The 12,716-nt window shown below is 37.3% G+C and overlaps 2 protein-coding genes across 2 annotated transcripts; one reads left to right on the top strand and one right to left on the bottom strand.

The window, feature by feature from the left end:
• The first annotated feature begins 1,319 nt into the window (after nt 1–1,319).
• Nucleotides 1,320–3,793, top strand: LOC106349104 (alpha/beta hydrolase domain-containing protein 17B-like). Its single transcript, XM_048735312.1, has 6 exons — nt 1,320–2,054; nt 2,486–2,522; nt 2,597–2,833; nt 2,909–2,956; nt 3,024–3,472; nt 3,541–3,793. Exons 1-6 carry the CDS (start codon nt 1,750–1,752, stop codon nt 3,611–3,613), a joined length of 1,149 nt encoding a protein of 382 aa, XP_048591269.1. The 5' UTR covers nt 1,320–1,749; the 3' UTR covers nt 3,614–3,793.
• A 15-nt stretch (nt 3,794–3,808) lies between these two features.
• LOC106349103 (amino acid transporter AVT6A) lies at nt 3,809–6,413 on the bottom strand. The gene is made up of 6 exons (XM_013789010.3): nt 6,079–6,413; nt 5,559–6,004; nt 5,316–5,468; nt 4,805–5,008; nt 4,273–4,738; nt 3,809–4,198 (listed from the first exon to the last, which is right to left on the bottom strand). The coding sequence occupies exons 2-6, from the start codon at nt 5,986–5,988 to the stop codon at nt 4,063–4,065; spliced, it is 1,389 nt and encodes a 462-aa protein (XP_013644464.2). The 5' UTR covers nt 5,989–6,004; nt 6,079–6,413; the 3' UTR covers nt 3,809–4,062.
• Between the last annotated feature and the right edge of the window lie 6,303 nt (nt 6,414–12,716).

Genomic DNA, 12,716 nt, shown 5'->3' with positions numbered 1-12,716 from the left:
TCATTATTGCATCATTTTTGGATTTTGATTTTATATTATTATTGGTTGGGACAGAGACAAAGAAAGACATTTAATAAATAAATAAAGAAATACGCATTATCTAAACGAAAGAAGACCAAATAATAATTATCGTTTGTGTTAGATCAACAAAACCAAAAAAAGGACAAAGACAAAATAGATTTTTATTTAACAATTATCATTCCTTTTTTTTGTAACTTAATAGTTAATACAATTATCATTGGGCAATTGTCAATAATAGCACTTTTTGAAGTTTATATCTCAAAAATAGCACTAGAAGGAGAAAGTCACAAAAATGACATTCATTAAAGGGTAAAATATCCCTAATACCCTTGGTTTAAAATTAAATAAACAAACAAAAATAAATAAAAAAATAAAAAAAAAAGAATTTTTTTTTATAGTTTCAGATTATATGTTTTCAGATTCGAAATTTTTATAATTTTTTTTTGAAATTTTTTTTTATTTTTTTTTCAAATTTTCTTTTTATAATTTAAAATACTTTTTGAAACTGTTTTTAAAATTTTTATTTTTTATTTTAATATTTATTTTTTATAAAATTTTAAACCCTAATTCCAAAACCCCACCCCTTAACTCTAAACCTTAAAGTTTGGATTAATTAACCCAAGGGGTATAAGTGTATATTTACCTCTTTAATGAAACCTATTTTTGTGACTTTGAGCCTTGATTGCTATTTTGGGAACAAAAACTTGGTTTGGTGTTATCTTAGTATTTTTCTCATTATCATTCCCCTTCTTGCAAAAATCTAAAGACAACACATCTCCTAAAGTGACACGTGTCGTAATTTCAAATACATAAAACTCTCTAGATATTGGGGGTGATTGGTTGGGCTGTAAGAACTGACTTTAGCTTTAATTTTCATCTACAACCTTAAATACTACCAATCATGCTTTATCTTGGTTTTTAAATCTACAACCAAAAAATTAAAGTTACAGCAAAAACACACAAAAAATGGCTGTAAATATCTTATTTTCTAAAGCTCTATTTTTTTAGCTGTAGGAAATTTTAAAGCTACATCACTTAAAGCTAAATCAAAAATCCTACAGACAAAATGCTAAAGTAAATTTTCTACAGTTACAACCCAACCAATCACCCCCATTTTAACAAAACTTTCTTATATATTCTCCTTCAAAAAAAAAATCCACATAAATCAAAATCCCAGATTAGAAAAGTGAAATAATCTAGTAGTATGCTTTTAAGGGCTAAGTCTATATAATGATAATAAATGAAGCGTTAATGACGAACCGACGAATTAGAAACTTTCAAATAAATTAATAATTTACAGAGAAAAGGGAAGAATTTAATAAAACACGTGTCGCTGCCTCTCCTCCTCCTCCTCCGCATCGCCGGGGTTCCCTCTTTCTCCCCTGTGAAAACTCTGCATTTATCAATCTTCCTTTTTCTTCTTCTTCTTCAGATTCCCAAACCCCTATACTCTCTCTCTCTCTCTCTCTAGTCGTTTTTCTCACTGTAAAAATCATCCATCAAGTCAACCAAATCTACACCAAAGTTTGAAACTTTCAATTTGTTTTTTTTTTGTTTTTTTGTTTCTAAAGAAACTTAATTGTAAAAATCATACTCTTTTGCTCTGTTTCGCCATGATCAATATAAGTCGAATTCAAAACAGAGGAAACCTCTGACTTTTCCTGGAAAGTTCGTTTCTTTTTACCCCCAAATTGCGTCTATCTCCAGAGATTCAAAAAGGGTTTATTAATGGGGGCGGTGACGTCATCAATGGCTGCAAAGTTTGCGTTTTTCCCGCCAAACCCGCCGTCGTACGGTGTCGAGGTAGCAGAGGAGACTGGGAAGCTGAGGCTAACGGGTGTAGAGAACGTGAAGGAGAACGTAGAAGTGCTGAAGCTCAAGACGAAGAGAGGGAATCAGGTGGTTGCGGCGTATATTAAGAACCCTAAAGCCTCGCTCACGCTTCTCTATTCACACGGCAACGCCGCTGATCTCGGCCAGTTGTTCGAGCTCTTCTCCGAGCTCAGCCTCCATCTCCGCGTCAACTTGATTGGGTAATTATCAAAATTCTTTCTTGCAATTAGGAGGACATGTTTTTTGGAAGCTGCTCTCACGGTTTAGGACAAGTTCTCTGTTTTTCTCAGTTAGTGTCTGCACATGGCTGTTGATAGAGAGTTAATTAGTAATGGAGAGTGAATATGTTAACGGATCTGAGTTCTTACACCATATATAGAAAGTGAGATCCATTTTATAAAATCTTAATTTGTTTATATTTTGATCAATATTCAAGAAATAGCTAATTAAGCTTTTTTGTAGAGGATTAAGCTGCTGCCTAAACCGATTTTTAGATAAATCAATTTAGAAAAAAATGTTTCTCTTATGACTAATTTGCCGCTTTTAGGCAAATTATTCTTTAAGAGAAACAATTTGTTTGCCGCCTTTAGAACATTTGTTTTGATTGTGTTGTTTCTTGTTACTTATACAGGTATGACTATTCAGGTTACGGAAGGTCTTCAGGGAAGGTATGATCAATTTGTGTTTTATTACAGTTTACCTTTGTGTATGTTTTTTTTTCTCACTTTGGTTTCTCCCCCAGCCTAGTGAGCAGAACACGTACCACGATATAGAAGCAGTGTATAGATGCTTGGAAGAGCAGTATGGTGTCAAGGAACAAGACGTTATTTTATATGGACAATCAGTAGGAAGCGGACCGACTTTAGAGTTAGCTTCTCGGTTACCAAACCTCAGAGCTGTTGTGCTCCACAGTGCTATTGCTTCCGGTCTTAGAGTCATGTACCCTGTCAAACGAACTTACTGGTTTGACATTTATAAGGTTTAGAAAACTTTCATCAACATAACGTTCTTGATCATTACATATAAGTTCTGATTTTGTTTTTGCTATTTGCAGAACATTGATAAGATATCTCTTGTCAAATGTCCGGTTCTGGTAGTTCACGTGAGTTTCATCATCTCTGTGTCTATTTTGCTTTTTGTTTTCTCTTACAAAGTCGTTTTGGTAACAGGGAACATCAGATGATGTTGTGAATTGGTCTCATGGGAAGCAACTATTCGATCTTTGTAAGGAGAAGTATGAACCGCTTTGGATCAAAGGAGGAAACCACTGCGACTTGGAGCTATACCCTCAGTACATAAAGCATCTAAAGAAGTTTGTATCAGCGGTTGAGAAGTCACCTCATATTCAAAGTGGAACTGTGCCACAGACAGAGAAGGCGAGGAGCAGTACAGATGTTAGAGAATCTTCAAGGCCAAGCATAGATCAAAGAGAGAAGTCAAGAACGAGTACTGATCAAAGAGAGATGCCTAAGCTGAGTAGCACAGAGAGTAAGGATATAGCGAGAGCTAGCGTTGATAAGAGAGAAAGAACGAGAAAAAGTGTTGATGGGTCTGAAAAACCAAGTTATGCTACAGAACAACAGATACAACCAGAGAAAGGGAGAAAAAGTATTGACAGGTAAAGAAATTAAATCTCAAAATTGTATGAATTGATGTTCATGATAATGATAATGATGGTGATGACAGGTTTGGGGGGATGATAAGATCAGTAGGGTTATGCAACATAGATTGTTTCAAGCCTACAGCAACAGCTAAATGAATTGGTAGAAGAGACATAAACTGATGAACATACACATGCATCCAAAACATGTAATTTTAATTGTTTGATATTTGGTTTGTTCTCTTTTAACACTTAGTCCCCTTGTGTTTTTGAATTAAACAAGTCACATGTGAATGATTGATGGATCTACTGAATACAAATAGCTTGATCTGGTCACTATTATAAACACTAATATAGCAGAACAGAATATTACAGACCAAACAGGTATCTTCATTACTTTTGCATTTTGTATACATAGCTTCTACAAGCAACACTCATGCTGGTACAAACCAGAAGCAATCAAAAGTCCTCTTTAAAACAACAATGGTACAACCACATAGAGAAGATAAGTCTCGTCTTCTTGATTATTACTATTATTTTACACAAGTAGAGAAGATGAATAAACGCTTTGGTTTCTTTAATCCAAGAACACACCAAAAATTGCACATTTACTCACGAGGTGCGTTCTTCTTGAACAACGCATAAGCATCGCTGTAAATAGCGATTGCATTCGACAACACCGCAAGAACAATCATGAAAACAGCTAATGTCGTGTCCCTGCTTGTTGCTCTGCCATGACGATCCCTGCAAGAACACAACAAAGATCGAAAATAAGCTACCAAATCAGCTTAACTAAGAGGTGAAGATGATGAACTTACTTTAGTATAATAGAAGCTGGGAAGATAAAGCCGAGACAAACAGCAGCAGTTGCACCAGTGAACTGGAAAGCATCCCAAATGCTTGGGATGAAGTTTGCACCCAAGAAGACTACAGAGATGAGACCTGCAGTGAGGCAACCGAACCTTACATTTGAGGTAGTCAATGGTCGAGCAGAAGGGAACAAGAGGCCGTCAATGTTAATCCTCAACGGGTAGAAAACAATGGGGAACACCAGCATAAGATGAAGCGCATAGCTGACTCGAACCGCATCGTTAAGGACAGAACCAAGAGGGATGCCGAGATCTGTGTCAAAGTTTGCAAGGACATCATCAAGAGTATCGTCACCAAACAAGAGGAACCCGAAAATGCTTGTCATTATGTAGACTGATGAGCAGAGCATGAGAGCTGATCGGACTACAGGTCTTATCTGAGCAGGGTCGTCAAGCTCGTTCTGTATGCTGTGAACTGAAACAAAACCAAGAACATGAGTTTTTGTACATTCTTCAAATCAAGTAAGAACAGGGGACATACCATTGTAATGGCAAATGAACGCGGTGACAAGAACAGGTACAACAGTGAAGAGATTCCAGAAGGATGTTAAGTCACTAACATCCGGTAGCAATCTCGGCATCGCCACGCCACCACTGATCAACTTCATGATCGAAATCCCCGCTGTGATGACGAGAAACACGACCGCGAGAGCCACTGATAGAGCAGATGTAAATCTCAAAGAATCTGCAAAAGAAAAGCATAAAACCATATGTCAGAATCAAGTAAACTTAAAGATCTAGAGTGTAACATCCCGGTTTGTGGTATGTGTTGAAAGACTAAAGAGAGTTAGCACGCTTAGTTATAGAGTGCTCTCTGTATGTGTGCTCGAAAAAATACGTACACTTTGGTGACATAGATAGCAAAATCAATTCTCTTAAACCTTTTAACATATACCACAAACCGGGATGTTACTTAGTCCAGGACGACACGAAATGCAAAACAATCATTGCAAAAATCAAGCAATGCTTGTGGTTAGAACCGAAACACTAACCAATTCGCTTGAAGCAAGCCAAAGGAGCAAACACACCAAGAGTAGTAATGAGAAGAATAGCAGCTCTCCCGTTCCACCAATGGTGACCAAACCATCCTTCAAGCACACCATAATGATGAGTCCCATCCTCCGTCTTTCCAGCCAACACATCACCTTCAACAACAACAACAAGATAAAATCAACATTCAACACAAAAGCAGCAAGATTATTCATCAGACTAGGAGATGGTTTGATTAACAATACCAATGATGATCATGTAGACAATCAAAACACCAATGTTATTAACCAACACAGCAACCTGAAGCAAAACCCTCCCAGGCTTCCCAAAAGAATCACCCATCAGCCCACCATAAGACCTGCTCCTCTTAATCTTACTAAACCTAAGCAAGAACTCAATCGACGCATCGGTCAAGAACGCCATGACAACAATCATCGCAATCCCAAGCACAAGCCCGAGGATCTTCATCGTAGCAGGCAAAGCCATGATACCAGCACCGATAATAGTCGTGGCGAGATTGAAAACCGCGCCGCTGAACGAAGCTCCGTTGAACTCATCGTAAGCAACTTCGTCTCCGTGAGATTTGGGCAGCAACGGAGCAGCAACGTCGTCTGAGGAGGAGGAGGAAGGAGGAGAGCTTCTCTTTGGAATCGGAGTAACGTCTTTGATCGTCATCTTCGTGTTTGGTAAACTGCAGGGTGTCAATAATTGATTAATAGAAGCAAAAAGTCAACAGCTTTGAACGCGTGAGAGAGCGAAACGAACCTTAAAGGAGAGAACTTTGAGGAGAATAGTGACGAGTAGGAATTAAAAAAAATCCGAAATTTGATTCAAACCCAGTTGATTTTGATCGAAAATGGTGTGACCCAGAAGGCTCAATAGAGCGGAGATGTACAAAGTTGAAACCTTTAGGAGTGGAGATTCAGATTTTCTCTGAAGAAGAGAAAGATTTTTTTTTTTGGAGGAGAAGGAAGAGAGATGTGAAGGAGATTAATAGCCTCAGGATTTTGTCTAGCTGATTGCTGACGATGCAAATGGTAAATGATCTGTAAGAAAATCTTTAACCTTTTAAAAGAAATTAAAACAGAGGAGATTTTGTTTGCTATTGGATAGTTGGAAACGTGATTACCCAAAATTATGCAACTGAATTATTAGATTCACTGTACATTTTGATGACAACTTGTTTGACCTTAGGTGGTGTTGATTGGATTTCAGATAGATTCGACGCAGCGTTTTAAGATAAGTGAATCGAATGCATACAAATGAAGAGCTTTTGAGATTTCCTGAGTCAGAATTGTCATTGGTTTAACGTAGAGTATGTAAAAGTTTAAATATGTAGTAACAAAAAAAAGTTTGGAATCTGATATTTGTTAGAGGATCTCCAAAAGATATTCTATAACTTTAAATATGAAGTTTTTTGCTCTAAAATTTTTCAAAACTTCAAAGTTTCATATTTTTATTTATATTTTGGTCTATACAATTACACATCACATTTATAATTCTTAAATATTTTTTGTTTATCGTATTAATCCTAAAAAAATTCATAAGTCAAAAAAATTCAATTTTTTTTATAAATTTAAGTTTTACATAAAATTAAATAAAACTAAAATAAGATTTAAAATATTTTAAAATTAGATTTAGACAACAATAATACAAAAGAAATTTAACAACAAAAAATCTTTTCAAAAATTACATGAAGACATAACTATTTCAGAAATTTGAATATTACAATAGTAGTAGTCATGTAAATTTGATTCATAACCTCTAAAATCTCCAAAATATTGTCCAAACAAATTTTATGTAACTGAAGATGGTTGTTGTTTTGATGTATATTTCGTACGATTCTTTTTTATTCATATCGAATGTATTCACTGAGTTTTAATATCATTGATAGAAGTTAAGTCTTTCAACAATATTTATTTTTCTCTCTTACTCTTTTGCTCATATATAATGTATTTACAAGTTCAAGATAACCTAAGTTCAATAATTGTTAGTTTGTGATCTACAAACTAAAAAAAAAAAGAGTCATTTTTACTTTGAAATACATTAACTGATCATATATGCATTACGAAAATAGTTTAATGGAATAATATGGTATTTTTCTTGAAGTTTAATATCAGTTATGTTATTTCTATTTAAAATTTGTATTTTAATATAATATTTTATTAGTTAATAGTGTTTTAATATTTTTATATATGTGTTTAATTATTTACAAATTTTTTAATGAATTTAAATTGATTATGACAAATATAAAGACGTTAAGTTTGAAATTTTACTTTTAGAAAAGAATATTTTTAAATTTCAAATATAAAACTTCGGAAGCTTCATAATAATATGTCTTTTTAAAAATACTCTTAATATATAGTTAGTTGCAAATAGCTAGTTGATGTCAAGCGGTACGTACGTTTTATCCTGTTTTACGTTATATTACTGACTTTTACGCAAATTTGAAACCAATTTAAATTTTGTTTCACAACTATGTTGTTATTTGGATAAGTCTTTTGTATTTTAAAGAAAAATGTTTTATATTCTAACTTATTAATTCTATAAGTATTTCTTTGCTTTTTTGACAGATTTTATAAATTATTGTTTTCAATATAGCCCAAATACTGAACCAAGGCAAATATAGCCACAAAAATAACCTAATTTAAATCAGGTAACTCAATTACAAAAAACAAAAAAAAAACTTTTAATTTGACACCTGGTAGCATCTAACTAAGCCAGATTATTATTACATAATAAGTATGCATTACTGATGTATTTTATGTTTAAACTTTTTGAGGTATATGTTGGCGTTATTGTTGGTGTTCATAAGAACTCGTATAGTTTAAGAATATTAAAATTTGTAGTCCTAAGAGGTGTTCATGAGACGCGAACAAACTGATTATTTGTTGACATTATGGTTTGTGTGTAATGGAACTTAATACGCGCTAGAAGGGTATTAAGGAATCGTAGTTCTAAAAGGAAGTTTTTTTTTTTTTGAAAAATAGTTCTAAAAGGAAGTTTCAGATATGTTGACATTATGTTATTCTTTTGTTGTTAATCTGCTATCCAGAGTTCACTAAGTAAGGTCGAGGACAACATATCTGAAACTTCGTAGTTTCAAACAAATCAAGTACATACAAAAACCTTCTCTTAATGTTTTTTTGTGAATATTTTTATGTTGATAACCCTAATTAAGTGTTACCTTAAACGATTAATAAACACAACACAGTAGGACTTAAAAAAAAACATGTATCTCACGGAAAATAAACATTCATTTGATCAATGACATATTATATTAAAGAATTTAGTTGTAGAACAGTAGAAGGAGTAATCCAAAAGGAGATACTACTCAATTCATTATTTTACTTGGGAAAAATATGTGGACAGGAAAGACTGATAGAATGATAGGACTCCTAATTAACTATTGCCTCGCACCTCTTATAATTATTTAACTAACCGCGACCAGGATGATAATTAAGAATCTATTATATTTTTATAATCACTAAATAATAATATTATCACCAAGTTTCGGCTTTAGTTGCAATCAAAGCGTCAAAGCGTCGATTAATCATCACGAGTCATCGTCAATTCGTCATGCCCATTATCTAATGGTTTACCCAGTCAGATAAACAGAGACAGTTAGGCAAATCAGAGCCAGATATTAATATAGTAAGAAAGTATTAAGGTTCACGTCTTCGGTTGTACATTATGAATTCATGTTTCATAAATAACAAAACGGGTTTCCGCGTCCAGTCCATTCGAATATTCAAAAGTATAATCAACAAAGCGATTTTCAAATGGGTTTTGTCTTTCCTTGTTTTGCACGAAATGATCATTCAAATAAGGCGAAACGAATACTATCCCAAATTCAAATAGCAATTCAAGTCATATGGAAAACGCAATAACATGAAATGAATTCGAGTATTGACTATGTGTAACGAACCGTCCATAGAGAACGGTTAGTGGCCATTCGAAGACGATTGTCTTCTTCTCGCAATTGTCCAATTTTGCTGTGGGTCCAGGCACAAATAAGTGCGTCAATGGAGTCTCACGGTACTTCTGTATCCTTTCTCTTCTCTCTAGTTGAGAAGTTCTTCAAATCTACTTGTAGCGTATTGGATTATCTTCTCCAATTCGTTGTTATAATCTCCGGTATGGCTGTTTTGGCCATAATCGACGACAAGACTACCGATCTACTTCGGTTGAACAAAGAATCAAGTCTTTTCGGTGGTTATATGAATTTCCAGTGCTTAAAACAAATTTTAACAGATGTGTTTATACGATATTAGGGTTGAATGAATACTTTATTAAGATACTAATACAGAGTATTTATACAAGGTACTTCTAAGGTATATACTGTATTCTCTTATATTTACAAGATAGTCCTTTAGGTATAACTATATTGCCTCATACGCCCCCTCAAGATGGTGGGACTGTAGTGACACCAATCTTGCTGCATAGATTCTGAAACGGTAGGCGCGGAAGTGGCTTAGTGAGTCCATCAGCGAGCTGGTCATGGGTTGAGACATGAGAGACCCGAAGCATTCAATTCTGAATTTGTCCTCTGACAAAGTGGTAGTCGATAGCAATATGTTTCATTTTGGAATGAAACACTGGATTTTGACAGAGGTACGTTGCTCCAATGTTGTCACAATACACTGTAGGTGGAGATGTGAGGCGAACGCCAAGTTCTGTGAGGAGTGAGCAGATCCAGCGCAGCTCCGCAGATGTGTTTGCAACCCCTCGATATTCAGCTTCTGTGCTTGACCTTGCAACACCGCGTTGCTTGCGTGATGTCCAAGAGATCGGGTGAGAGCCCAGATAAACAATGTAACCATTGGTGGAGACGTAGTCATCAGAGTCACCAGCCCAATCAGCGTCCGTAAACGCATGTAATTGTGCTGTTGTTTGCTTCCGGAGTAGAATCCCATGACTTAACGTTCCAGAGAGGTAGCGAAGAAGACGTTTTACAGCCAGCCAGTGCGCAGTGGTAGGTAGATGCATGAACTGAGACAGCCTATTGACAGCATAGGCGATATCTGGTCGTGTGAGCGACAAGTACTGAAGGCTGCCTACCACTTGCCGGTACTCATGTGGATCAGAGAGGGGCGAACCAGCTGTTAAGGTCAGCTTTGGCGATGAAGCCATAGGTGTGGAAACCGGTTTGGAATGAAGCATATTGGTCTTGGTGAGCAGGTCCGTAACGTACTTACGTTGCATCAAGTGTAACCCAGCCGGCGTTCTTATAGCTTCGATTCCAAGAAAGTAACTTAAATTGCCCATATCCTTGATCGAAAATTTTCCTGCTAGTGTATCAATCACTCGCTGGACAAGCTGAGGTGAGGTTCCTGTGATCAAGATATCATCAACGTAGACAAGAAGATAAACAAAATCTTTCCCTTGCCTGAGTATGAACAAGGATGTATCAGAGAGAGAGTTATAAAACCCAGTGCTGACGAGGAATTTTTGTAACTCTGAGTACCACGCTCTCGGCGCTTGCTTGAGTCCGTAGAGCGCTTTTCTGAGGCGGCAAACTTTTGTTGGATTATCCTTATCGACGAACCCAGGTGGTTGGCAGATAAAGACTTCTTCTTTGAGATGTCCTTGGAGGAAAGCAGTATTGACATCAATTTGTCGTATCGGCCACGAGTTGTTGACTGCTAGGCCAAGAACAATCCGTATGGTTGTGGGTTTTATAACCGGACTGAACGTATCTGTGTAGTCAACACCCGGTTGCTGATGATAACCCTTCGCAACAAGTCGGGCTTTGTATCGATCAATCTCTCCATTGGGGCGGTATTTGATCGTAAATATCCAGTGACAACCAACTACGTTCATGCCTTTACACGCTGTCTCCAAGTCCCAGGTGTGGTTTTGTACCTGCGAATTGAACTCAGCGAGCATCGCTGCGCGCCATTTCGGATGCCTCATTGCTTGCTGCCAAGTTGTAGGAATCCAGTGAGGATCCTCTTGTAAGTTGACATTAAGATTATACCGTGTAACAGGCTTGGTAATATTGTTCTTAGCACGAGTCACCATCGAGTGTCGTGGAGGTGGCGGTGGTGCTTGGGCCACTGGAGGTGCTGAAGACGGTGACGTCACTGTTTCTGTGTTTGTCGCTGCAGCCGCTGGGTCAGAGCTTTCACTCGCTGCAGTGGTCGACGGTGCTGGGTCCGCTGTTGCCGTCGACGGAGTCACTTGAGGCGAAGTTACCGAGCCCGGAGGTGAGCTCTCCATGGTCGTCGATGGTGTCTGTACAAGTGGGGGTGTCGGGTAGATGGTGGTATGAGGTTGATAGGGTTGAGATTGGTTAACTGGCTCAGGTTCTGGGTTGGGTGGTGGATGCCTGAGTTGATGGTATGGGAACTGTGTTTCGTTGAACCTTACATGTCGAGATGTGTACACTCGATCAGTAGTGGGATCTAAGCACATGTAAGCACTTTGAGACAGAGAATATCCAACGAAAACACAGGGGATAGAACGGTTTTCAAGCTTGTTGGGAGCATATGGTCTGAGCCATGGGTAGCAGAGACTCCCAAAGGTGCGGAGCTTGCCATAGTTTGGGGTAGTTTGAAAGAGTTTTTGAAATGGAGACTGGTTGGCTAAGATAGGTGTGGTGAGGCGATTTATCAGAAACACAGCAGTAGCAAACGCTTCTGGCCAGAACGTAAGGGGCATCTTCGCTGTGGATAGTAGTGAGAGGCCAGTTTCGACAATGTGTCTGTGTTTGCGCTCAGAGAGGCCGTTGTGTTCAGGGGTGTGGGGTGGGGTTGTTAGGTGGGAGATGCCATTGTTTGCTAGGTAGGATCGCATGGCCAGATATTCCCCTCCGTTATCTGAATACAGATGTTGAATCTTAGTTTGGAACCGGGTTTCAACCAAGGGTTTAAACTGCAGAAAGATCTCTTTTACTTGAGACTTAGCAGTAAGTGGAAAGATCCATGTATATCGAGAAAAATGGTCAACAAAGACAAGATAGTATTTGTGGTTTTTGTTTGAGGGTACAGGCGATTGCCAGACATCAGAGAATAAGTATTGAAGGGGTTGAGACGAGGTGATTGAGCTTTGGTGAAAAGGCAATTTATGAGTTTTATTCAAAAGACATTCGTTGCAAGGATAAGAACAAGAAGTAGTGTTTAAGCAAGGTAAAGCAAACTTTGAAACAACAAATTTGAGAATGGATAGTGAGGGGTGGCCAAGCCGGTTATGCCAGCGATCCAATGTAGCTTTTGTATCCGGGTAGGTTGCAAAGGCTGAGGGATTTAGGGTAGGCTTGGGCCACTCATACAGATCACCCTTCGTTCGACCGTGAAGTAGCCGCGCCCCCGAGCTGAGATCCTTCACCTGAAAGTGAGCAGGAAAGAATTCAACAGAAACTTGATTAGCATTGCAGAGTCGATACACAGAGATTAAGTTCT

The sequence above is a fragment of the Brassica napus genome, chromosome A6 (genome assembly GCF_020379485.1).
Source record: "Brassica napus cultivar Da-Ae chromosome A6, Da-Ae, whole genome shotgun sequence".
NCBI classification, from domain to species: domain Eukaryota; kingdom Viridiplantae; phylum Streptophyta; class Magnoliopsida; order Brassicales; family Brassicaceae; genus Brassica; species Brassica napus.
The sequence above is the reverse complement of the archived record's forward strand: the minus strand, read 5'-3'. Positions and strand labels throughout refer to the sequence as shown.